The sequence below is a fragment of the Perna viridis genome, chromosome 9 (genome assembly GCF_037379345.1).
Source record: "Perna viridis isolate PV_CMFRI_1.1 ecotype Kerala chromosome 9, ASM3737934v1, whole genome shotgun sequence".
NCBI lineage: Eukaryota > Metazoa > Mollusca > Bivalvia > Mytilida > Mytilidae > Perna > Perna viridis.
This window is the reverse complement of record NC_142453.1, coordinates 21,558,790-21,586,095: the sequence shown is the minus strand read 5'-3', so window position 1 is coordinate 21,586,095 and position 27,306 is coordinate 21,558,790. Positions and strand designations below refer to the sequence as shown.

At 34.2% G+C, this 27,306-nt stretch overlaps 2 protein-coding genes across 2 annotated transcripts in view; one reads left to right on the top strand and one right to left on the bottom strand.

The window, feature by feature from the left end:
* The window catches only part of LOC148607309 (shell matrix protein-like), a 22,267-nt gene extending 20,514 nt beyond the window's left edge, over window positions 1–1,753 (top strand). Inside the window, exon 9 of the mRNA XM_088545796.1 lies at window positions 1,029–1,753. Coding sequence (XP_088401922.1) covers window positions 1,029–1,136 — 108 coding nt within the window. The 3' untranslated portion in view covers window positions 1,137–1,753. The remainder of the gene's footprint in view (window positions 1–1,028) is intronic.
* LOC148607308 (uncharacterized) lies at window positions 1,385–27,306 on the bottom strand. Its single transcript, XM_088543517.1, has 24 exons — window positions 27,237–27,306; window positions 25,770–26,339; window positions 22,228–22,257; window positions 21,243–21,785; window positions 20,297–20,863; window positions 19,893–19,922; window positions 19,048–19,430; window positions 18,526–18,685; window positions 17,716–17,748; window positions 16,823–17,344; window positions 16,029–16,382; window positions 14,553–14,684; window positions 13,069–13,668; window positions 10,093–10,662; window positions 9,543–9,743; window positions 8,457–9,023; window positions 7,941–8,039; window positions 7,183–7,404; window positions 6,560–6,799; window positions 5,534–5,728; window positions 4,689–5,065; window positions 3,812–3,920; window positions 3,131–3,219; window positions 1,385–2,488 (listed from the first exon to the last, which is right to left on the bottom strand). Exons 1-24 carry the CDS (start codon window positions 27,304–27,306, stop codon window positions 2,435–2,437), a joined length of 6,717 nt encoding a protein of 2,238 aa, XP_088399643.1. The 3' UTR covers window positions 1,385–2,434.

Sequence of the window (27,306 nt, the reverse complement as noted above, 5' to 3'; positions counted from 1 at the left end):
GTTTTTGTTTAATGACGTATAATTGTGACGCCATTATGACGTCATTACATTGAACTAATTCCAGAAAACATTCTTTTTTTTCTCATATACTTTTATATAAACTATGTTATGGGGAATAATAACGTTATTACAACGAAGATGATATTTTTATATTAGTGTTCATAACCAAGTGCCCCTACACCCTTGAATGAATAACAAAAAAACAATACACCGATCCAAACCAATCAAATTTTGCAGTCCAAAACTGGTTCGGTTTCGACAGGAAAATATTAACGTCACAACAAAGAACGACACGTTTTTTTTATTGAAAAAGATAGGTAAATAGTGTTCGTATTGTTATTTTGAAATAATGCGTGAGTGTTATTTTTTTTTATTTAAGTGTTAGTCTTTGTAAGAATCAGGCAGTGGTTGAACATGGTATAAAAAACTCATAATTCTGAAAGTGTAATTTGACTATTTGCTTCATCAGAATCAAAGAAAATAAGACCATTTTTTTCCATATCATGCTGGTGCATTGAGTTACAATTTCATTGAATTGCACTGAAAATGAACATTTCAAGGGCAGATAACTCTATCAAAAACTTTTTCTAACATTCTACTGAAAAAATTCGAGGAAAATCCAGCGATGCAGAGATCAAATAATAGTCTTTCCTAATAGAGAAAGCATCCTTGAGTGAAATTACATTGTCAGGTCGGGAACACAAAATAAAAATTAAAAAAATGTTTAATTTAATTCACATAAACTGGTAATTGACGAAAAATGATTTTCAATTGTTTCTGACATTTTTCAAGGTAAACAATTAAGTTTAATAAGTTAGACTGTCCAAAATTAAGCTAGTATTTATCATTTTGTATTCAGGCTATACGCTCGTTGCGATCCACCATATCCGCTTTTTACTATTATAATCATCCGAAGGTTATACATTAGTACATGTGGAAAAAAGGAAACTCTTTTTTATTGTGTACGCGAGTGTTTTCTATCAGAATAAGTGAAAATTCCACTTATGAAAAGATGTTTGATATTGTAGTTAAAGATTCATAGATGTGTAGATGTGGATTACGTTATTGGAAATGGTAACGGCCCTCCGAAACCATATGATGCCAGGCGGTCAAATCTAGATATTGCTGGACCTTAATTACGTGTCTGTCGGCCTGTAAACAATGTCAAAGAATTTCATTTTGAATATGTATGCTTAGAACAAACAACTCAAAAACCAAATATGTATTTATTTGTTCTGTTTATAACTTCAGAAACTGGAAACAAACAAATATTCAAAAAACAATCACGGATTTTAGTCATTAACATAATTAAAGTAAGGATTACTGTGTATTTTTTATTATTACTTAAAACCAATGAAAATAGTTAAGGAAAAATCTCTTTACGTTTCTTTTGTTTTTCATTTCTTTCAACAGTTATCATTTAAGAAGAGAAAATGTTCACGTTTTTTATATATTTTAAGAACAAAACTGTATACGTGTGTATGTATAGACTTATTACACGATTAGGAATAAAACACATTACACTGAACAATCATTTACAAATAACAGAAATAAATAGGAAACATATTTTGTTTTCACATTTTCTGGTCTCATATGTATATTAATTACACATAAAATAACACAGTTATCGTTCCTTTGTGTGTAGCTGGTTCATTCCAAATACTCTTAGAACATTTTAAGCAATCAACTCATGTAGTTAGGTGCACGACGATGTGTAGCAATGTAAAATAAAATAGATAAATTGAAAAGTGTATTTTATTTTTACTTTTTTTGTTGGTTTCGCCAGTCCTGATTCATTTAAGAAGGTAACTTGTCGACCTAACATTTCCATCCTTTTCTCAGCTAATAGAAACATATATAATTAAAATGATTAGTAAGTACAATGCCGTTGTTGACCACTTAAAATTAAAAAATAATTAAATTTAAGGAGGTAGTCTAAGACCTAGGGTTAGGGACATCACTCTTACAAATCACTGGAACGTTTGTATTCAGCATTTTACATCAATCTTATGTAGGCATCAAAGTTACTTGGACTGATTTCATTCTCTTTCAAATAAAAGCTTGATAGGCTTTGGTGAATATGATACTAACATATCCCTGATTTCAAGATTTGTGTCTCTTACCTTAGGTCAGCCTCCTTATTTCGTGATTTTAAATTATACGGTATAATACAGACATGTAGAAAGAATCGACAAAGAAGAACAATGAAAGTATTTTTACATAACGAGACAGAACAATGGAAAATGTATATACACATGTACATTTGCCCTGGGATTGGATTTTTGCCATCTTAAATAGTAGGTCTTATTATCCAAATCTTGGCTACAGTAAATAATTAGCAGTGTCACAGATACATGTGTTTAAGTATGTGACAATACAAAAGTTTATCTTAGCCATAAACATCACAGTTTATATTGTCATTTCTCTCACACAATTAGCTAAATAGGTCTTGAAACGATCCTAGAGGACAACGGTTGTATACTTTCCACTGAAAAAAAAAACATAATTCAATTAATAATTCATACAAGATACGTGTATATGTACCTTGAATAATTAGGCGAGTGTTTACAGAAAAAAAAACCAAAAAAAAAAAAAAAAAAAAAAAAAAACAGGAGCGGCTTACAGCTTACCAGTAGTTTAGCGATTACTTTACAAGGACAGAAAACTGAACGACCTACCTATACACCCGAATTACCACAATTTTTTATTGGGATTCATGTCCGTTGTTTTTATTCAATGTGTTTGTGCTTGTTCTTCCAACATTAACTGTTTGGTATTTAGTTATATGCTGGTACATTTGTGACGTTTCACAGTATCCATTCTTTTTTCTACTGTTGTTCTCTTAATGCCCCATGCAATGTTTTTATTCAAGGATATTTACAGCTCTTCACAATACAATAAAATGAATAATATAAACAAGTTTGAAAAACTACATGTACTTAAACATTTCATAAACATTTCGTAGCGTAATGTATGGTACCTCTTTTTCAAAGGAAACATTAATCACCGAAACCGCAACAATGTCGGAGTGAACATTAACCGGTTTCAGTAAACTGTCGATATTCCAATCTCCCAGTAACATTCTCTATTGAAATGCAAATCAAAATTTAAGAATGAGAAAAAATCTTACCGATCGCACATATCCTACAAATTGTCCTAGACCCTCGAAATCGTTCCCAAAACTAAGGGCGCCATTACAGGTTCTGAAATCATTTAGTCCTGAAAAAGAAAGATAAAAAGTATTATGAAATAACAGTATAAAAAACTGATAGAAATATGAGAGATGTTTTTAAAGTAAAACAGTCTAAAGAAACATTGAAAATTGTTGTTCGCCAGAGAGGGAATTTTAAAACTATGAGTGATCTTTGAAATAACTCAACGATAAATTGACCAAAAAGAATCTCTTAAATTTAACGACACATATCATTAAAGATGTCATGTTTATAGTTGAGATATTTCAGAGAAGATCATTTAATCTTTGCATCCAGCAAAATTACCAGTATATAAAGAAGTCTACACAGCCAAAAGTGAGGCACATAAGAATCATATGAGTCGAATGTGGTATAATTAACATACATTTCTGTTTACATATGATTATCAAATGTCCCTTTACAATATTTACATATGAAAATCATATGAGGATAATCTTAGTTATCATATGATAGTGATATGATTATCATATGAATCAAACAACATATGATAGTCACGTGTGGCAAATGATTGTATTAATTGGCATATGTTGAACATTTGGTTGTGCTTTTGTGAGTCTATTTAACTACTATGGTGCTTCCAAATTAACATAGGACCATACCTGGTAATGTAACCCATCGTCGGTCTAAGGTACCACCACTGGAAACTTCAACTACAACTTTTTGACTGTTAAATCCAAATCGGATTCTTATATTTTCGTTCTCGAATAGCTGAAAAACAAATGATACAAAAATTTAATTTATCTGAATAAAACATCTACAGAAATTTTCTCTTTCTGGCAAGATATGTTATTTTTTATGGACTGTCTGGGTATAGTACAGTTGTAACTCTTACTATGACGTCATTAACGTCGATTGGTCCGCAGTCCACAATTTACTTATTTCAAGAGAAATAAAGCTTTGGTGAAATAACATATGTTAATTTTGACTGATCAGGAATTTAATTATAAAGATTGACCATAATTTTTGACCATGTTATGCTTGCATAAGCAACTTCCGGACAGCTTACGCTTGTTCATAGACTGCTACGTTAGTTATTTCTCGTAACTTGGTAAAAAATATAAACAATCCTTCAATGCACATGAGGTTTAGTAACTCCTACATCGACTTGAATTTGTTTGTCTGGCCAGAGTTTGTCTTAAAGACCAAAACAAACAAAAAAACAAAAAAACGCAGATACATTGTTTGGAGTCAATATCCAGGTGTACAGCTATTATCGTGCAGTATCTTACAATGGTGTTTTAATGCAATAAATCATGTAAAGAGCTATCGATCGTTTCTCATTTTTTAATTAACAGTTCTGTATTCTGCATAAGAGCTTGGTCTTGTTAATTAAAAATGCTTCATTTTAAACGACACTCTTTACCTAAACGGAAGAACAGTGAGTAAAATTAATATGCCTTTTATTGTTTTTGTAAGGGTAAAACAAAAAAGCGCAAGTGATTTAAAAAATAAAATACTAAGCAATAAGAGACTTACGTTTATTTGTTCATTAACAATATTTGCATCTGGGATGGATCTGTCGTTAAATCTAACAGTTGTTGTAAGCTTGCTTGGAAATGTATCAGCATACATTTTAATTGACCAATCAGGGTGGCCGTCACAACTCTTCATTAGGGAAACTTTATCTACACTGTTGGCACTGCTCGAGTCAAATCTGAGGGTAACATCAATTACAAACACGCTGTTTTGTTCTGTCTTAATGTTGTTGTTTAGCTGGGGATTTGCAATAAAAGCATTTCCGCCGAAGTATCCTTCGTTATTGCTGATTATGACCGCCTGACTTCCCTGAAGTTGGTAGTTGCTACTTGTTAAGGTAGGATCAGAGAAGTCCAAGTTAACAAGAGGTGTACAGCCTGGAAAAGTTTTGAAAATGTAACATTTTGTTTGGCCAAATAAAGTCAAATTAATGTATTTCAATAAATGCATGCAATTCCGGTCAAGGATTGCAACAGAATGATTATAAATCTCTTTCAGAATAGCTTCTGGCAATTCTACTCTAGAACACAGTTCTACCGTTAACAGAGCAACTCGGAAAATTCCTTTTAACAATTTATGGTTTGATTGACCTATACTGTACCAAGCTCCGAACAGCGTCTGTTCGAAATTTAATCTAGACGCTGCAGCCAGCCCACTCGCAAAAAGTAATAATTTTGAAATGTCGGGAAAAAATGAATGAATTTATGCGACGTTATCCGATTGTCAAACGACGTTTTATTTGAATAATGTCCGAGAATTTCGAAAGCCTTATCGGCAGCGGTTAGTAGGAGAGGAAACGAACGAAGTTACAGAGGGAGCTTGAGCTAGAAATGTTGTAAACTGACCTGTTGATGTTCCAGAGGTAGTTGTTGGAATTGTCATTGTTGTTGTTGTTGTCATTTGTGGAGTTGGGAAAGCTCCCCAACCACAGCTACATTTCTCACGTTTGTATATCTGACCTATTGGACAAATCTCCTCTTTACCATTAAGGAAATATGTATTAACGGCTACTCCTGGTGTTTTCAAGCATCGTGTGAGTTCTGAAAGGACAAATTTTTTTTCATTGTATATGTTATATTTTGTAAGCAGTTAAAGCTCACCTATAAATTATGACGATTTCGATGATTGATTAAATGTTGTTCTCTTGATCTCTTTCACAATAAGGAAAAATTGCAAAAGCAATCACTTTCAAACGCAATTATGGAAAGTGTGAGTTTTACCCAATCCCATTTTTCGAGCAGCAACCGATCATTCAAATATATGCAATTAAACATGTCTACAGGTTTGATTGACGAATTAGACGAAGTCGCTATTTGCATTTATAGTAAAAAATAAAGAACTGGCGTGTCTATAACAAAGATTTTGATAAAATAAGATTGATCAATCGATTGTAGTTTTACGTATAATGACAGATATTTCATGCAATTCAGACAACGATTGACCAAAAGAACAGTTACTGCTTTGCACTACATGTAGTTCGACGCACTGAGTCCGGTTCTAATTGTTTTAAATTACAGACGCAACGGCCCTAGGGAAAATTTTTTTCTAAGCGGACGAGTTATTTTTTACTCCGAACCAACAAGTCGTCACTCATCTTGTATATGACGTATGTTTAGATGTGAAGCACTAACATATTTAAAGTTCTTGCATGGTGTTGCCCGGTCGTAAATCGTATCCAGGGCCTCCAGCATTTTAGAGACAAATTTAACAAGAAACAATAACTCTAGATATCAATATAGCAGCTACAATGTATACAAATACCGTGGATGGCGCAAACAATGTCAGAAATGTCGTCCGCAATTTCCCAAAGTTAGTCAATTCGTTCTTAACATTTATGACAGGGAACATTTTACAGTATTTTGTTGACTTACGTGGCGTTGTAGGATTTATAATCACAATGCTACATTCGTTATTAGTGTCCGGCACACAATGTGAGCTGTGAGCATCGTGTCCACCAACAGCGTCATATTTGGTTCTATATTCACATTGACAGGCCTGCCTGGTATGTATTGTGACATTATCCTTTGCATAAAGACATTTATAGTACTTGTCACACGTGTTTGGTATGGCGTACGTAGTACCATTAGTCCAGCCGTTCAGTACACATGGATCTACAAAAAAAGGTCAAACAAAATGAGACCACAGAAATACATTTTGGTATCAATTTACATTTGTTTCATTTAAAAAAAAATGTTGTTGTAGCTTTAAACTGACCTGAACAAGCAAGAAAATAGGGAAAGAGAAAAGAAGAACAAACGAAATCCTACATTAAAATAACCCGTTTTGTCTTAGATATTCAAGAAAATTTAATCCTTTATTTTGCATGAATTTTCCTTAACTCTAACGAATAACAAATTTTGTTTCTCGGGCCTCTGAAAATAACCATTATATTTTGCAAAAACTCTTCTTATGAAATTTCATATATACACCTTACTCCTAAATATATCTATCAATACAAAATGTACAAGATACCAATTTTGATAACTTGTATTACCATATTGACAAATGAACTCGTCCAGATGATCACATTTCCCTGTGGAGGGGTTGAAGAAGTAGTGCATTGCACACTCTTGTACTATGTAGTCAGTGAACAGGGTTTCTCCGGGCATCTTGATACAGTCCAGGTAAAATTTACACTGATTTGGATGAGGGATAAAGCATCTGATAGCATTTGGGTCACATTGAGTCATACAATTTATTTGGTATGGAAGCGTTGCTGAAAAATACATTATTTTTGGTATTAGTTTTTATTTCGTTGCATGGTGATCTCAAATATGTCTAAAATACATCAGAAACATTTCTGTTTAATCATCTAGTACGGCTTTCAGACTACAATTTTACAACGTATGCCTATCTTGCATTCACCATTTCGATTCTACGTGGTATGATACCGAAATCTTTATGTTTAGATTTCTATCAAAAACCTAAAAAATCATTTCTTAAAGTAATAAATATAAATTAACTTAGATCGAAGTCAGTTTAAGAGTAATCAAGGGAACCAAGGTTCTAGCGGAAATCAAAAGAATGTAATCCATGGACAAAGACCAGACATGGAAAACAGACAATCACAACAAAAAACATAAAGTAACTCAAATAATACATCAAAAGTAACAAAAGTGTATAGGCAACTCGGACTCCACTAAAAACTAAGAATGTTGCTCTAATGCAGTTCATAATGCTGGTAACTGGTATAGAAAAAAAAGAAGTCATCGATCATGAAACTCTTCTCAAATTATGTACAAAATCACTTACTTGTGGGTGACGTAGTTGTTGTCGTTGATGTTGTAGTTGTTTCGGTAGTTGTCGTTGTTGATGTTGACGTTGTAGAGGTGGATACAGTCGTTGTTGCAACTGAAAAAAATCAGTTATTGAGTAATTCACTATATTACCTTTTGTTTTACATGTTTCGTCTGGAAAGCATTTTTGTCTAAATTCTATATGCATTAAAGCCACAAAAATTCAGATTAGTGGAAGCAGAAACATAAAAACAGTGTGATAAATCACTTAGCCTTTACATAGAATTTGTAATTCCATTTTTTCGTTTATAGTCTATAGGGCATAACCATTATCAGCAAAACCCTTACCAAGTTTAAAGCTAGAAACTGAACTCTAAATACAGTTAAAAAAAACCCATAAATCTCCATTAAAAAAAATGGTAGATACATGTATGTATATAGAACCTGAAAGACTTGATTGAACCTCCTAGAGAATCTGTATTCGTTCACAAATTCATATCCTTCAGACCTCATATATTTTTTTTATACATACGAGTACAAATAAGCTGGTTTAGAGCAGGAAGAATGCCAACCATTTGGCTGAAATCAGTTACAATGAATTTATGAGCAGGGTTGTTGTTTGCTATTCGTAACAATTCATTCTCCATCGTAGCCCATTCTGCTGCTGTGTATTTGGAACCCCTAATTCCAACTGATATCATAGTGATGCCTTTATTAGCGGCTTCTTGTGCCTTCAGTAGTGTGAAATTTGGATATGCTGATAGTCCATCCGTAATCAAAATGGCGAATTTTGGATTCGCACTTTGACCTTCGTGTACTCGGATAATTTCTTCAATGGCAAGATGGGTATTGGTACCCCCTTTCAACTGTTTAGCCTGGCTGATTAAGATCTTCATTAAATCCTTGTTGTAAATGTCGTTTGTTATATTCTTAAGGTTAGAACTGAAGGTGAACACTGATCTGATTCGGATATTGTTAACCCCAATTCTCATATTGTCGATTAAGACATTTACAAACTGTTTAGAGTCAGAAAAATCGGATTCTTCAAGACTGTCAGAAGAGTCGAGAGCAAAAACAATGTCAGCTGGTCCAATGCACTCTGAAACAAAAGTTATAAATGAGTTAGGACAAACAAGTTTGTTGACATCTTTTTTTCTATTATAAGTAAGTGCTAAAAAATGCGCTTGACCATTTTAACTATCGACTCTACAAGAGATTTTACCACGATTTCAACATTTTTTTCAAGTTTTATATAGATTTCACTTTAAATCCTAATCTTGATTTTAACTCCTTCTCCACAATCCATGGTCAAGTTTAGATTTAAATATGCTCGCTAAAGCACACAAACAAAAGAATTCCAATGTTGGCAATCCAAGTACATGTATAACCAACTTGAGTGAAGAAACCAATTAAACTAAGAATCGGTCTGTACATGTAAAACTCTTGGCTTTAATTAGTTTTCATGACATGATGTTAAAACATGTGATGGTAATGCACAATATCTACGTTCCTTGTGTCCTTCTCAAAGTTCTGTTAATTTTAAATATGAGAGATACATGTATGTTAACATTCCGTTATGTCTTTATTCATCAATATAGTACACATAGGCATACAATACCTTCTAAAGGTGGAAGGCTATACGTTGTAGTTGTCGTTGTAGGTGTCGTAGTTGTTGTAGTCGGTGTCGTTGTAGTTGTCGTCGGTGTTGTAGTTGTCGTTGGTGTAGTTGTTGTCGTTGTCGGTGTTGTAGTAGTTGTTGTTGGTGTTGTAATCGTAGTTGAAACTGTCGTCGTTGTCAAAACAGGTACAAGAGGTACAACTAAAAAACAAAGAAAAATAGTTAAAACCTAAAATTAGAAAAAAAATGTCAGAAAAATTGATTTTGATGGGCTTAATTTAAGGTCAAAAACTTGTAACAAATACATAAAATGAACACGTGTTTTCTTTTGTTGAAATTTGACCGTTTGATACTTTGTGTAAAAATAACTTACTACTGGAAAATCTTCATTCTACAAACTCGAAACACAATTCCGATTTTGACTAGTTCCATTACTTTTCAAAACATAACTACATGTATCCATTTTCAGAGTAAAGATGTATTTAATTGCAATGACAATTAAACATATTTCAGATAAAACAACCAAAAGTGTTAAACAAAGGGTTCTTACGTGAATGCAGTCGGTTTATAACCCACACCAAGCCGTCCGTTTGTAGTTTTGCCACTTCTCCAACTGTATATGTGTTCTCAGTCATACCATTCGCTAGTTCATTCATTTCGTACACTGTGAGTGTTGAAGAAGTTTTGTTGACACGCATTGGTAGTATGTAAATACCATTCAAATAGGCTTGATACGCAAGACCAGAATTAACGTATCTCGAAAAGGATGCATCATCCATAACAAGGATTCCCGCTTTAAGTATATTGGAAGAAGGATTCTGAGTTAGGGTATTGATGATGTACTGTAAGGTTACATCAGTTCGTGGAAATCCCATTCTCATTACATTTTCATTCTGAAATGCATTCAGTAAAACTGAATAGTCTTTATGGAGTCCGAAATTGATGAGATAACCATAACTGTTCCGATCGAATTCCATCACTCCAAGTTTTAGGTTGTTCTCATGTTGACCGGAAGAGGAAGCAATAAAGGCGGCAATTATTCGCCGGATCCATTTTAGTGAGTTTGTTCCTAAATCTCCTACCATAGCCACGTTTACGTCAATATTTCCATTATATTTTCCTGAAAGTGAATTATGAAGTAGCAGTTGAGTATCAGTTCGTTTAAAAGTAATCAAGGGAACCAAGGTTATAGCGATAATTAAAAGAATGCAATCCAGGGACAAAGACCAGGCATGGAAAACAGACATACACAACAAAGAACATAAAGTAACTAAAATCATACATACAAATTAACAAAAGCAAATGAGCAACTCGGACTCAACTAAAAACTGGGAGCATGAACCAGGTGCACCGGTAGGGTAAGCGTCCTCTGCTTTTCTAGAAACACCCGCCGAGTTGCTCATAAAAAGTCAAGTCCGGGGTAGACAAACGAGGAAAGGAAAACTATGACCCGTTGAATAAATCAGTTTTCATGGTGCAGATGGATACACCACAACGATCCACGAGTTCATGATGACGACCATAAAACTTGTGTAGTGATGACTTCAATCTTGTAGCAACATAATCCTGTTCCAGAAGCCTCTTTGTTAGAGTTCTAGCGCGATACAAAAAGTCTACATAGCTTCGGCAAGCTCTGGCAAAACGTATGAGTTGTGATATGAACACTCCATACGCAGGTGCTGAACGGATGTTGCCACAGACGAAAGGAAAGTTGACAATTTTGAATGAAAAGTCATCACGTTTGTCGTAAAGTTTGGTCGATAGTTTTCCTTTACCATCGATTTCTAAGTGTAGGTCAAGATATGAGGCTGACTTCACAGTATCTGTAGTATCCTTCATCTCAAGTTCTTTGGGGTAGATGCAATGTATCAAATCCCCGAAATTAGGATTGCTTAAAGATAATACGTCAACTATATAGCGGAAACTGAGATTAAAGGATCTAGCCAAACGATATTCTTTCTTTCGGATCAGATCAGCTATAAAGTCAGCCTCATAAGAGTGAAGGCATAGGTCAGCAAGTAAATGACCACAAAAACACGTCCACCACACTGGACAAATATGTTGTCGATTAAAAATTCCAGCCTTTTGTAAACATCTTCCTCTGGAAGATGATTTGGAATTATTTCTTACTAAGTATGAGGAATCTCTACCAAGAACTATATATTTGTATCTAGGTGTACCATCTCTTTGGGAAAATCAACGATGTATAATGTTTTTAGGTCGGGATTTTAACTGAGTATGGGGAACAGAAGTATACAGTTTTGAAAAATCATAGGTTTTAATGCTATTATATTCAGATAATAATCTTGAACTGATTGTCTCCAAAAGATCTTTCGAATTTTTCAAGATCCACATTGATTAATACCACTACGGGAGTAACAAGTGTTGTGGCAGGACTGCAGACCCTCTTTGACAGTTGTGAGTATAGAAGTTAAAAGTTTTGAAAGAGGTTTGGTGGTACATTTTGCAGATCCAGCTATGAAACGTTGTTTGTATGGATTCTTGTGGAGTTTAGGAATCCAGTACATAGACGGAAAATCACAATCATCGTCCTTGGTAGACAGACCAAAAGAGGATAGCACAGATTTATGGTTTTCCACAATCTCTTCTTTGGAGAGTGTGGTAGCAGTATAGGTCTTATCACTGCTATTATTTTCTACGTCTAGCTCTGACAATAAACATTGGATGTAAAACGTTTTGCAGACAAAAACAATGTTGTTTTGTGCTTTGTCTGCTGGTACGACAATATACTTGTCATTTATAGTAGACAAGGTTTTTGCTACATCGGGGTCTTTGAAAACCGATGTAGCCTTGGCACTCATCGACTTACTTAAAACTTTCATTCGTTTCAAAATTAAAGACCTCACGGCCTTTAACCACTCTGACAGAGAATCAATGTCTTCTTATTCTCGTTTTATCCATTTTCTTGCATAGTCCTCGACGGCGTCCACAAGAACTTTAAAGTTATAATTCCAATTTATGGAGCGTGGTTCACGGTATTTGGGACCTTTAGAAAGGATATTCCGCAGAGATTCGTTTCCGATGATGGTTAATATCCCGTAACGACGTGACCAGAAGGACCATATTTGAATGGAGAGTTTTTGCAAGAACAGTCAGGTGGTTTAGCCTTGAAGTCCTCAATCTCGAGGTTCTGCAATAGCCTTTTATAAATGAAAATTTTGGATGCAATGGGTGAAGTATAGGAATATGAAATAATTGGTATGGATTTGTCTTTGAAATATGGGGGAATTTTGTTGGTAACGTTTTTGTGATGGAGGATGTTAGCCAAATTAATTGCATCTATACCTTTGTTAACAAACGGTAGTGGAAGAAATGAAAATTATGAATCTTAAACAAAATTCACAGAAACGAACATGTACAAAAATAAATAAATGTGTTTTACTTCAATTCCGAGTACATTTTAAATGGTTCAGGATACTTTTATTAATTTCGCGGTTTAGTTTACCAACCTCCTTTTGGGAAGATCAAAACATAAATGAATAAGTTTCAAGAACAACAAACATACCTATTTCCATTGTACCAATTTTCAATTCGTTGCTGATGCGAACGGGTTCCACGTTACCATTATCGATGGAAGTTCTTGGCAGCCAACCAACATTACTAGCAATTCCACCAGCTAGGTTGAGTGCGTCTTGGTATTCTACCGTTGATTTGAAGTCCCCTCCATTGACAACACCATTGACATGATACGGTATAACTGTTATTCCATCTGCCCTCATCATGTTTGCTATTCTCAATGCTAATTGGCTAACGGGACCTTGATAGAACACTACAGCATACTGCGGTCTACCTGGCATATAGTTCCCCTTAAGAGTCAAGTATTGGGTCATAAGAGAGTGTGCCAACGGTTCATTTTCTATCAATTTATAGTCATTTGTAACATTTATTTTTTCAACGCTTTTCAGGAAATCGACAGGGTAAAAACCATCAAAACCAATCAATCCACCTGATACACTTACTGACATGTTCTTCAATTTTCCTAGTTGGTTATACAAGTCCACGGCGGTCTTTAGGACTATGCGAATTTGAGTGAACGTTGTGGCATCCATTCCATTACCAGCAATGGCAAAAGCTAACTTTGGATTTGGTCCAAATTTATATACATCTAAAAATACATCATTTATAACTTAAATCGTCAGTAAGATATTGTTTCCCGTTATTTAACCTACATAAGGAGGTAGACCTAGAATAAGGGACATAACTCTTGATATCACTGATATGTTTGTATCATATTCAATTTCAAAGCCATCAAGCTTTCATTTGAAACAGAATGAAATCAGTCCAAGTTACATGCTTACATGAGATTGATGTCAAATACTGAATACAAACGTTCCAGTGATTTGTAAGATGTGTGTTCCTTACCCTAGGTCTACCTCCTTAAATATTTACAACATATTTTAATGAAATCCTTCAGTTTATACTTTAAAAGGAAAAAGATATAAAATAAAACTAAATGCCAAATAAACCATTTCATATACATGTGTAAAATAAGAAAAAGTGAAAAGCTTTGCGTCCTCATTTCACGAAAACAACTATGACTTAGTATGTAGAATACTCCCCTAAACAATTTAATTACGGGAGTATTCTATATACGTGTACTTAATTCCTCAATTATTGCTCAAGCACGCATTAGAACCGTTTCTCAAACCATGTTAAGTCCACGTAATACTGTAATGAGCTTTTGTGTGGATTCTATCAATGTGGATGTTAATTTGTGTGATTTAAAAAAAATATCTACTTCTAAAAGTCTACTTCGTGGAAAATATTTTTCACAATTCTTTGCCCATCGCCAAAAAGATATACGGCAAAGTTACTTGTTCAGTTTTTACAGTATCAGTTCTCGGGACTCACGGCTTCGATTTCAAATGGTAAACACATGAATTTCCCCGATTTTATCAATGGTTACCCAGTATTGGTTATTACATTTGTCTTGCATCATGTAGCATTTGGTCCAGTTCAGTTGTAGTGCAGCCTTTCACATGTGCTTACCATTATTATTTGCTAAGTCAATAAATCTCGTAGACGCTTGTATCAGCTGACTTCGGTCTTGATAGAACCATACATTATAAATATCTCCTGCTATGTCCGCAAGCTGATCTAATGTAACATCGGGTCTCGATCCTGCAAATTAAACCAAATTCCAAATTCAAACATTATAATTCAATGATTCCTGTATTAACTAAAACAGAATTAACAAGCATGTACTAAAATTGCAATCATAATCCCAACCCCATCCACCCAAAACACACAGAAAAAACAATACAAACATTAGTCTGCATAATGGACACTCTATACTCGACATCACATACAACACATTTTCGAATTGAAGCTCTACTTTTTAAACCGCCGGGACTTACCGCTAGAGTTGTATCTCTTTTATTTAATATGAAGATAGTTCGCATATATGCATAACGTGTTAGTACCAACGAGTCGCTTATAAGCTTAAATCATGCGTAACAAATCCTTACGGGAAAATCCCATACTAATATCCGCCATGTCGGTTTCTACGGGACGATTTGTTTACAAACGAAGTTCGTAAGTTCCCGTCGAACTCCGGTGACAATCGTCTGCTTGATCAACTTCTCGGTATTGTACATTGTTCGCGTAAAATAAATCCGAGATATCCGAAATAACGCCGAAATGCATTCTGGGTTCTTCGATTTTTGGAAAAACCATTTAAACGTAAACAACATCTCCTAGCAACCCGATCACTGTAAACATGGCCGACTTTTTACAATGTAAATATTGGCACCGAGAATTAAAATCTGACCGGAATTTAACGATTCAATGTTTAGGGAGAAGCCGTTTGGCTAAACGAATGAGCAAGTCATTTAAGACAATTTAAACGACGGTAGGTGCCAATAAAGTCGTAGAAAATATTTTTATTCAAATTTTAACAGTATGTTATTTATGTGACGCCGAGTATAAGAGATATTAAGGGGATCCTGTGGCCCTTTTCACAAAAAAAATCGTAAGAGTAAAATTAGTAGTAAGTTATGACGTCACAATACTTTGATTTACTATGACGTCATAACTTACACTTACGATTTATTGTGAAAAGGACCCCTGTTTTAAAAGAAGAAATACTGGTATTCAATATATAATGAATATGTAGCATCACGCTATTCTGAATAAATTCGGAAAGACGATGAAAGCACAAAACCTATCTAACTTCGTTAAATGCTAAAGTATATAGTTGCACATTAAGGAAGTAGTCCTAGGGTAAGGGACACAACACTTAAAAATCAGTGGAACGTTTGTTTGCAGCATTTTACATCAATCTCATGTAAGCATCAAAGAAACTGATTTCAATCTGTTTCAAAGGAAAGCTTGAAAGGCTTTAATGAAATTGGATATGACACAAACATATCACTGATTTCAAAAGTTATGTCCCTTACCCTAGGTCTAACACCTCTAAATATAGAAGTGAGATACATCAGTGAAACCCAAATCAACGTTTCTTACCAATGACTGTAATATTAATGCCTTCCTTCTGCGCAAGTTTGCGTTGTTGTGCTACAAGTTCCGGATACTGAGCCGGTCTGTTTGTAACTATAAATAAATACTTGGATGATCCGCCTTGATTACGGAACTGTTGGCGAACATTCCTGATCGCATCGTGGATAGCTAATCCATTTGTGGTATAAACCGAGTTCGCTATTTGATTGGTCATAATCTGCTTCATGTTGCCACTGTACGATTGCGTCTTGTTTTGGAGCCTTGTTAACAGGTCTCGGTAAAGAACGTACTGGCTGCTAGGCGACTCTCCTGAATAAAGTCCAACCAGACCAAAGGCGATATGGCGTTGCCCGGGAGTTGCTTGAAATAGAATATAAGTATACAGAGTAGTTATAAAGTGTAATACATTAAATCATGCTAAGCTAATAAAGCCTATTACTATAGCCATAGTAAGAGCTACTGTCTACCCGTCTTAAATCTTAACTGTATATGTTTTGGTAATAGGAGTTTAATGTTTTCATTGGCTGCAAAGAACATACAACTATTCAAAAAATCGCATTCATGTCTTACATTTCATGGAAAAAAGAAATCCCCTGTTCTGCAATGTCGTAAAAATTAGGTCGAATGTGTGGGTGCCTTTGGGCTAACATTTTCATCCTGATGGGATTGTTGTCTCTTTTCCATATTCAACATACCTATTCTCGTTTTACATGTTCATAACGAATAAAGGAACCCATTTTTTTTTGGTTTTTTTATAATCACAATTTTTCGACGTATGCCAGACTCTAAATATTACTTACCCATATTACCAATATTTTGGTTGAGGAATGTTGTGTTCAATCCATTTATAGTGACTATTGTCTTCTTGTCGCTATTAATAAGACTTAATTTTGAATCGAGAACCGAAGTTTTGTCACTTGAAATTCCAAGAGCGAGCAATGTGATTCCCTGCTGGAAAGCAACTCGAGCCATCACGTCAAGGTCAGCTTCAAACGAGGCGTCGTTGACCAGTATTATTCCAAATTTATATGGCGATTTGATGTTTGCAAAATATGTAATATAATCTCCAATGACCTCTTTAGCCGTCCACGTTTTCCCCGCCAAAACGTTTTCCTGTTTCATACTGTCATGGATGTAATACATATCTTGGTATGACGTAATAGGTTCAAGCATGGAGCAGAAGGATGCGGCGTCAAATTTGACGGCGTTGTTGGTGACGTTTAAGTACTTAAGTGTATTTTCTGTGAATGCTCGATAGTAAGTGTACATATTGCTATCACAGGAATCGAATATTAAAGAGACTTCTGCTGGACCGTTGTATCCTATAATAAAAAAAGAAACATTTTCCGTGTCGTAAAATTAAAATGAGATTGGCACCAATTTTCAGTGATTTACAGGTTAAGTTTGAAGTTCTACAAACAGAGTATTACTTACAAAATTGAACAACGGACCAAACATTAACGTTTTTTGTTTTTGTTTTTTTTTATTCTTAAAGAGTTTCCTTTAAGTTTTCAGTGAATTTATATATGAATGTCCTATTTCATTTTCAGCATTCAATATTACATTGAATATACTCTAAATATTTTGTATAAATTAGTTGTAATGAATAAAATGGGGATTTACAACAAAGGACATACATGTAGAAATGTACTTGTACGATGTACATGTACGTGTATCAATAAAATCAACTTACCCATTAGTTCTGTTCCAGCCCATTCACTTATACCTGAAACAAATATACGCATGAATATCCGTGTGAAGTTTACGAAAGAACTGTAATTCAGAAAGGATCGTCTTATGAAAATTTAACTGTAAAAATACTTAAAAATAAACAGACGTTAATATATAACTATATTTTGCTTTGGTGCGTTTTTTGGAATGTATCACTGCCATATCCCAATATAAACTAAAGCGCGGATTTATAAGGGTATCCGTCATTACCACGAAAACTAAAAAAATATGATGGAATTACATCTTGATTTACATGTATCTGTATATTTTACTAATGAGAAAGACATTGCACCCTGTTATTCATGCATTACCTCATCTAACCCTACAGCATTACGGTATTTCAGAAATAAGTTGACATTGAAAATCAGCTAGATAATAAAAGTTTAAATTGTCTGTCTGTCTGTTAACATAAGTATGTGAAAGGGCAATTTTTGTTCAAAATTTATAAGTTTGTGTGTACATGCAATTATACAATTTTGTTTCTATGAAATTGGTTTAAGATTTGTGTCTATCCATGCAATGTAATAAACTACCAAGATGTGTTCATGATTTCAGGGTGAAGATGAGAATTCACATACAAAATGAAAACGCAAATTATTCTTAAAGAAGAACATTGATCTTTTGTTAACTGGGAACTTCAATAGTAAGACAAGTGAAAAAAAATGTGGTCTCAGATCAATTTAAAAAGACCATTCAGGGGTCAATATAATTCAAAGGGAGATTGTACCTTTACATGTAAACATATTTATAAATATTATTACATTGTATATACCTAAACACACAGATTCAGTGACTTGATTGACACCGCTGCTCGGTAAACCCTCCGCAGAAATGACAAATCTGTTTTGTATAACGCCGTTTGCTAAGTCTTGTATTTCCTGCATGTTTACTAAGTCTGGTCGGCCATTTTTAATAATCCCAACTGAAATGATCTAGTAAAGAAGAATAAAACAGCATTATACGTGTACACGTATAAATGTTAGACGGTACTAACCCAGTATGCATGCAAAGAGATTGAAACCTCGTAGAAAATGAGAAATACATTTACATTAGGTATGTGTAAACAAGGAAACGAACATCGACCACATGGCGAAAATGGTGCTTGCCAATTTATGATTGTTTTCGGTTTGTCGTTGCTTTCCAAGAGTCAGTTATTTTAGGCGAGCACAATTGTGACTTATCATTAAATCATATATTGTTTGCAGCTGTTATTTACATCGAGATATTTAAAAAGAATATTTGAAAGCTTTTATTTTACTTATCGTATAATATTTAGAGTTGGATAGAGACAAACCTGAATATCCTTTGCAGCGGCTTGTCTTGCCATTTCTTTCGTCATCTGCTTGTTTGAAGACTGTCCGTCTGTTATCATTAGTGCAATCCTGGGCATGGTAGGTCGAGCACTGAACGTGTTCTGGATCCTGGTAATCGTCGTCGGAAAATCGTAAATAAAGGGATCGGCGTTGGTGGCACTTACAATGGCACTCAAAATTGTTGGCGCGTCGGTATTGGCGGGAAAGTTAATGACAGATCCAGTACTGCCGATAATAATCGATATTATCATGTCTGGTTTGACCTGAAGATGCCGGGTTAAATTTGATGCAAAGAGTTTTGCTGCTTGGAAATTATTGGTGCTGACATCAAGTGCGAAAGTAATGTGTGCCGCTCCATCACATACTGCAAAAATAATAGACGATTATAGTGTTTCAAACAATGCGACGCTGGCACATTTGTTTATCATTTTACAAAGCTGTTAAATACGTTTAAAATGCTGTAGTAACTTAAAAGTCTTTCTTCGGTTGGTTGTGCTGTTTATTAACGATCGATTCAATGATCGTTTTGAGAAAAAAAGGTATTCTTTTTTCAAGTTATTGACCTACTTTTTAGACAAATGCAATTTTAAATGTGAAGGTTTGGAGATAAAATTTTACATTAGCACATAGGATAGTTTGATTTAGAAATATGGCAATGAAACTATTCTCATGTAAGCAACAAAGAAACTTGAATTGAATTTCATTCTGTTTTAGATGAATGCTTGATAGGCTTTTGTGAAATTGACAATGATACAAACATATCACTGATTTAAAGTTATGTCCCTTAGACATACATTCCGTTTTACATAAACATGCTGGTACCTACCTCTGTCTGTGCTCTTTCCCTCAATAGAAACTGAAATGGAATACAGAAATCAAAATTCAGAATTCTCCTCTACTAACCTTTGGTTTAAAACATAAACGACGAACTATAAACGTATTCATTTCGCCGTGTACTAATTTCCGCTTTTTGGCGGAGGAGAGTAAACCGCAAAAATTGATACCCCCGAATATGTTCATTTGACAGAATCCGCCAATTCGTAATCCGTAATGGTGTAATTTTCTATCCACGGAAAAGATGCATACATTTGTACTTTACTTTTAGCAAAGCAATTTCAAAGCAAAATGAAAACGAAAATTGATCTTTTGTTAACTTGGAACTTCAAGAGCAAGACAAGTTAATGAATTGTGGTCTCAAATCAATTTAATACACGTAAAATGTAGACTTACACAAACACAATCGCTCAATGGTAGTTTTTGCGGCGACACCAGTAAGCTCTTCGAAACTTGTTTGGATAATATTGGCCTCAATACCATTGGTTATGTTTCTCAGTTCTTCAATGACATAATCCTTCCCTATTCCAATCGCCATTGTAATCACATTCTTCATGGCGGCATCTTGTGCACTCTTCTGCAGGTTCATCATACCTCTAGTTGACTTCCCGTCAGTTACCGTAATTGAGACTTTCGGAACTCCTGGCCTTCCGAAAGTAATGAGCCAATGAGTCATGTTTGACATCGCATGATCGATATTTGTTTTGAAATCTTCTCTGTTCTGTAGATAAATGTTGATGTTTTCAAATATTTCTACAGTTTTGGCGCCAAATGTCGAAACAAATGACACGTTCTGACCGAAACCAATCACAGATAACTGAGTTGCATGGACTCTGTTATTCACGAAACTATCTGCGATTATTTTAGTGTACTGCTTTACTTGTTGGAACTGAAGGGGTTGAATACTGTAAGAGCTGTCCATAGCAATCATGACATCCAGTCCTCCAGGACATTTACTGATAGCTGAAAACGACGGTAATGTGCACTATACAGTGTGAAGTAGATGGAAGGTTATTTCAAAATTAAGAAAACTTGTTCAATGTTCTTAGTATTATAAAATCCTACTCCTTTTGTGTAAAAAAATATAAATCAATTTTTACTTCTGTTTATTACATGCAGTTATTAAGAATACAATATAATTGTAATTTTTAAGGTTTTACCAAAATAGTGTTTATCGTCATATTAAGAATTTTGTAACAACAGCGGTACACTAATAGAAAAGAAAAGAGGCGAAGTAACTTTTTACATGTACACGTTTTTACAAGAACGAATGACAAAATCTTGCTTATAACAAAAATGAAAAATCTATTGTTATTTTCGTATGAAACACAAGTTTACTTACCATGACATGTTGCATCAATAATTTGGTTCAATCCACTTCCTATTAGTGTCTGGTCAGAGACAACTATCCTGTTCTGTACAACATCACCACTCAAGGAAAGAAAAACTGGCAAACCTTGATTGAAAGTCGACTGAATTCCAACAACAAATAACCAAATATTTCTATTCTTCAGTAGTTCTGATGCTTGGCTCATCTGAGTTTGGGTACCCGAATCCCTATCGGAAATCAACACAGCGACTCGCACAGTGTGCATAGTTGTTGGTGGTGTGTAGGCCTGTTCGATTCGATCGACCATATCCCGGGCGTTGTAATTTCCATTGTTAAGGTAGTTTGACGAATTAGTCAGTACTTGACTAAACTCACTAATTGAGTATTCTCCTGGTGCAAAGGTACGTTGGTATCGTCTTACATTGTTGATTATTAGGGTTCTCCGAATCTGCCTGACATTCCAGAAGAGAACACTTGCAAAGTTTAGCGCATTTTTTAAGCGAGCGTCAGACTGCAAATCGATTGCAACCACGACATGAGCTTTTCCGGTACAATCTAAATGAATAAAGAGGGGATAAAGTGAAATGAGGCATACCTACAAGTAGTCTGAAACAGCTCTGACGTCCAACGACTGATTATGTAGACAAGATGGGGCCGCGATCCCACGGCCCCAACTTGTCTTGCAAATCAGCTGTTGAACGTCAGAGTAATATCGCACTAATCTACACGAAACTCTTTAAGATAATATTTTTTATGACAGGCAGCAGTAAGTGTAGTTTCTTCAATCTCTTTGTTTTTGTAAAATGTATTTTTTTAAGACTTCATATATATAGCAAGCTTTCATTGCTTCGAATTTGACTTTTGCAATTTGTTGTAAAAATCGATTTTTTCATATAGAAAAAATACTTTTTCCCGTGTTTTCATATTTTTTTGTCAATTATAACATTCCTCTCAGTGACCGGATGTATACACTTATATAACCAATTGTCATACTTACTTTTGAAGAGAACTGGACCATTTATCATATCTACAAAATAGAAAAGAAAATAATAATATCAATCTACTTACTTTTAGAATCTATCTCGAAAAAAATGCAGAGGGGTCGAGGATGATCACAAGCTTAAGACTACCCGAGCTGTATCGAGGATAAGGACGTATCGGGGGAACTGCAGCGGTGATACCACAGTAAAGGTTAAAACCAACTAATCTGACAGATTACTTTCATTATCCAGATACAATACCATATAGTTAATCACAAAATGTTACTTTGCGAAATTGGAGCATTGTCAGTGTCATGATTCAAGCACATATAACTAAAACAAATTCATATTTATACAAAAGGAGTACATTCCCGTAACACAGTACTCGGTCCAGATATAAGTTAGTGAAAATTTTATATTTATACAAGGAGTACATTCCCGTAACACAGTACCTGGTCCAGATATAAGTTAGTGAAAATTTGAGCTTAATATCGATTATGAAGATAGTTTGGCATATTTTTAGCTTCAGAGGACGACATTGAAGAAGTATATTGACAGGATTTTGCTTCAATGCGACGTTTTTTACTACAACTACTCTCTGTTTTTTTTTTTTAAATGGACATGTAGTTTAATACGTGGCATGGTTACATATGACTCTGATTTCTAGCATGGATAACCCCGTGAAATGTTTAATTAATAGACACCCATGCCTAAAGACAATGGTCATACATTAAATAAAGATTACTAATTGATATGAAAGGAAAGGCAATTTAATCATATTTACCATTCTACACGTTGACGTACACCAAACAGAGTAAGGAAACGCTCTCGGGACCATGTGGGATCTGGGAGTAGGCCAGAGCGTTAACACAGCAGCCCAGCCGCTAGTAGAACATACTCTGACTGAGTTCTTCGGTCAGGTATCCAGACGACTGAGCTCCGCTACCTTCTACTACTAACTGGCATTACTAATAGAATCCCCGTAAGGGGCGGTCGTGGGAGTTCCGTATGGATAGTCAAGACCGTAAAAATCCCCAATCATCATCATTATACCACTTTTAAACGGAACATTGATTCGGGACCCGTTACAATCTTTACAAATTTGAAACTGGCATGTTGTGGTTATAATTACCAATTAAGCAGGACTTTTCTTTATGGTAGCATAAAAATGGTATTTTCCAGTCAACAGACAAAAAGTATTCGTCAGGTTTTCTTTTTTCATTTTCTACTTCCTTCTATATCAAAACATCTTTTCCAAACAGTTTTCCCTCCCAGAAAGCATAATATTTTGTGCTTTCTTTTGCTTAATTTTTTATATTATAATTCGGTGGTTCTGGATTTCAAAAAGTTAGCCTTTCAAGAGCCGTTCTCTGTACGAATAAAAACATGTGAAATCCGTAAACTTTCAAATATCTTTAAAATAACTGAAATAAATCTATAATTTTATGACCTATCAACATCGAAATCAGCAGATTTTTTCTTTTTTTTTGCAAACCCGTTGCCTTGGAAACCAACATTTAGTATCCAGCCAAAATGGAAATTTTGCTGTTTTAGTGGACTTGTTACCATGGAAATCATTAATGCAGACATTATAAATGTGACAACTCCATGATGATTATACAACCAGTTTTTGTAGATACATGTAGTCACATCATTATCTTCACATACTAGTGTAGTAAGTACCTGTCCACATAAAATTCAGACACTGCATATGGTAAGGTGATTTTTAGTGTAGAAAAAACCCATGGAACAAACGGTGCTTTTTTTGGTCTACATATGTTATATTTCTATGTGACAATGGTCTTTTCTGTATTTAGATTTGTACTTTTGAGAAACTGCACTTAAACTCCTACAAAAATCAACCAAAATCAAACCAAATCAAGAACAATAACTCCTGCAAAGTGCTAATTTCATGTACAATATATAAATTTTATTTCAAAAGCACAACACCAAAATGACAAACTAAAACTGGTTATGCAGTCTTTAGCTGTTTCTGAACATGAAATAAAAGTTTGGTGGGTTTTTGACATGCATGAGTCACCTCCTGTCTGATTTTTATAAAGACTGCTATTCAAAATTGTATACAATGGTATTCCAAAATAGCCACTTTTTTAATTTCAAATCTTGTTTAATATATGTATAACAGTACAGAAATGCACTCGTAGATATGTGTACATTATCAAAAGTGGATATGACTGTCTTTCCACAAGAAAATTAAAGAAAATTAAAGAAAAAGTTTTTTTTTCAAATTTTAATTGAGAAATTTTGAGAGAATGGTAATTTTCAAAAAAAATATGCCGATTTTAATTTTTTTTTCTATAGAACATTTCAATAATACTCTTAATCAAAGGAACATAAAAAGACAAAATTTTAAACTCAAATTTTCTCATTTCAATGTCATTTATAAGGTCACCATCGTAATTTCTGTTTTCATAAACATGCATTTCTCTTTTAACCTTGACCTTTATTTTCAATATAAAAAAATCTATTTGCAATAAAAAATCCATTTATATATTAGAAAAGAAATATTATTTGAAGATCAAAAGTTTGTGGTATAGAAAACATCCAAAAATTCATATTTTTGCTTTTTTGCCATGGTAACCATATTAAGGACATTTTTCTCAAAATAGAAAAATGACAAGTGTCTGTTTTCTCTGATAATATAGAGCAAATTTGACATTTTGTAATATGTAAAGGAATTTCCTATCTACAAGTACAATTATTTGTAGTTGCTAATTGAAATTATAAAACAATAGCTTTTTTACAATACAAAAATGACGATTTTAAAGGTACATATGTACTTTTAGACCCTTTTTGACCACGAATTGTAGCGGCAGTATTACAACTATTACAAATCCAAAGGAATTATATTTAATGTTGAAATGTAGATCTTGATTAATGCAGAACAAAGTTATTAAGTAAATTCATTAATGGTTTCCATGAAAACAGAATAGGAAATGACATGGAATGACCTTTCCAGTAGTACAGTGAAATTTCTTTGATAGTTACTATGGTAACGGGGTTACCAAAATGAAAAGTGTCATTGTTTTCCATGTTTACATGCCGTGATGACGTCATACAGTAAAGATAAGGAGTATTAGACACTTGTATTTTTATTTTTTTCCTTAATTTTTTGTCCTTACATAGAATTGCTTTGAAAACGTGAGTCAATATTTGTCATTAGTTAGTTTTGCCAATATATTTAATGGATGCATGAAGTACTGTAACTTAATAAACAGATATATTGACCTGTCTAATTTAAAGGAACTGAATAACTTTCTCTCCATGAAGAGAGACCTGTGATGCGCATTAAAGTTCACATTTCAACGAACCAAGAATTGCCATACATCGTGTTTAATTGGGTTTAATTTCTTTCATCATATAATTTGACCAACGAAAAATGATGTTAAGTCCAAATCACCTATGGAAATCGAATCATCCGCGCGCTACTCGTAAGGGAAATCCAGGACCTAAAAAGAGCCTTCATAGTATCGATACAACATAATGTTCAATTCTTCAGAAAATTGGGAACATAATTAACTACACAACAAATACTTACACTTGCAGACAGCGGGCATGACTTCGGCAATAGATGGCATTGTAGTATCTTTATAGTTGGTCGAAAATATTCTTCCAGGGACATAGCTTGTAAGAGCATCTAAATCTCTAATGGTAAATTCTTTGTTGTTTGTTATTGCCATCAGTACTATATTATGCTGTAGTGCTGCTGCCTGAGCTTTGAGTTTCATTTGGTTATAATCACCCTTTGTGTTACCAGAAACAAAGACTATAGCGATTCTTGGAACACCCGGTCTATTGTAATTATTAAATTTGTCTATAATTCGATCTATAATCAGACTGATATTTCTCTGCTGTGTCGGTCGGAGCTGGCGATAATTATCCAACGCAGTTGTCAAGGCCGACCGACTGGCGGTAAAGTCGGCAAGTTCGCTTACGCTTATGCCGAATGTCTGCAGTGACATCATGACACCGGTCTGTTGGTTTAAAAAAACTCTTTCAATAACTTTCTTTGCGTATTCTCTCATAAATATAAATGTTGTTTGATCTGTTTCAACGTCCAGCGCCATGACGACGTCTGCTTTTCCGGAAGTACAATTATAATCATCACCTACACAATAATCAGATGTAATGAAAGATTTGATGCCTTTTATCGAAAAAGAATTCAGCAATGTCATAAAATCAAAAAAATGTAAATTTCAAATTACAGGAAAGCGGACTGATTTTTATTTAATTTTGTCTTGGTGCATTATATTAACGATAATTGGCCTAACTTCCAGAATCTTCTTAATATTATTAGTGCTTATATCAGCACAAATTAAAAAATAAAAAGATTGATACAGGTAGGATAATGTTTATATGTACATGTAAAATACTTTATTTAAGGACAACCGCCTCTGTTTTTAGAAATTAGTAATTTTGCAAACAATTTCTTATACGCATGCTTACAACGGGTATAGGAAGTAGAGTTTGATTTCCGTATTGTTAATTGTCATTTTAATGTTAAATAAGTAATAGTAAGTTTCGGATTTAATGATTTTGTAGTACAACAGCGACTATATACAGAAAAAAATATAACGTATTACACGTATTTGGTAAAATTGTTAATTTTCTTGAACATTTTGCTTATACTTATTGCATGTACGTTTTTTTTTTGTTAATTTCAAATTGGACCATAAACACTGAAATTCACGAAATTCCCTAAAAGTCTGGTTTCTTTTTTCCTTTTTCGTTTCGATTCGTCTGTTTTTATATACACAGATGATTTACTGAATGGGTGGAAGAAAAAACATTTCAATGGCTTTTCAAACTACTTTTGTGTTTTGTTTTGAATTTTCTATATACATGCACATGTATATCAATTAAAATGCCATGCAGTGGGCGGTATACATATACATTGTATGCAATGGTATATGAGGCATAAATGCATATGGAAGAAGAAATAAACGCGAAAATGTAGAAAAATCAAAAATACAGAATAATGCTTTTAGACTGCATCGGTTCTTACCTGCAGCTTGTCCAACTGCCACATTTAAAAGTGCGGCGCTGATCGCAAGCAACGAAATCGAAAGCCACAT

Coding starts and splice junctions, on each gene's coding strand:
- LOC148607308 (XM_088543517.1), bottom strand. CDS start 27,306: ATGTGGCTTTCGATTTCGTTGCTTGCGATCAGCGCCGCACTTTTAAAT. Junction 22,258..25,769: donor CATGCCCGCTGTCTGCAAGT/GTAAGTATTTGT, acceptor TCTATTTTGTAG/ATATGATAAATGGTCCAGTT. Junction 7,405..7,940: donor AACAACTACGTCACCCACAA/GTAAGTGATTTT, acceptor TGTATTTTTCAG/CAACGCTTCCATACCAAATA.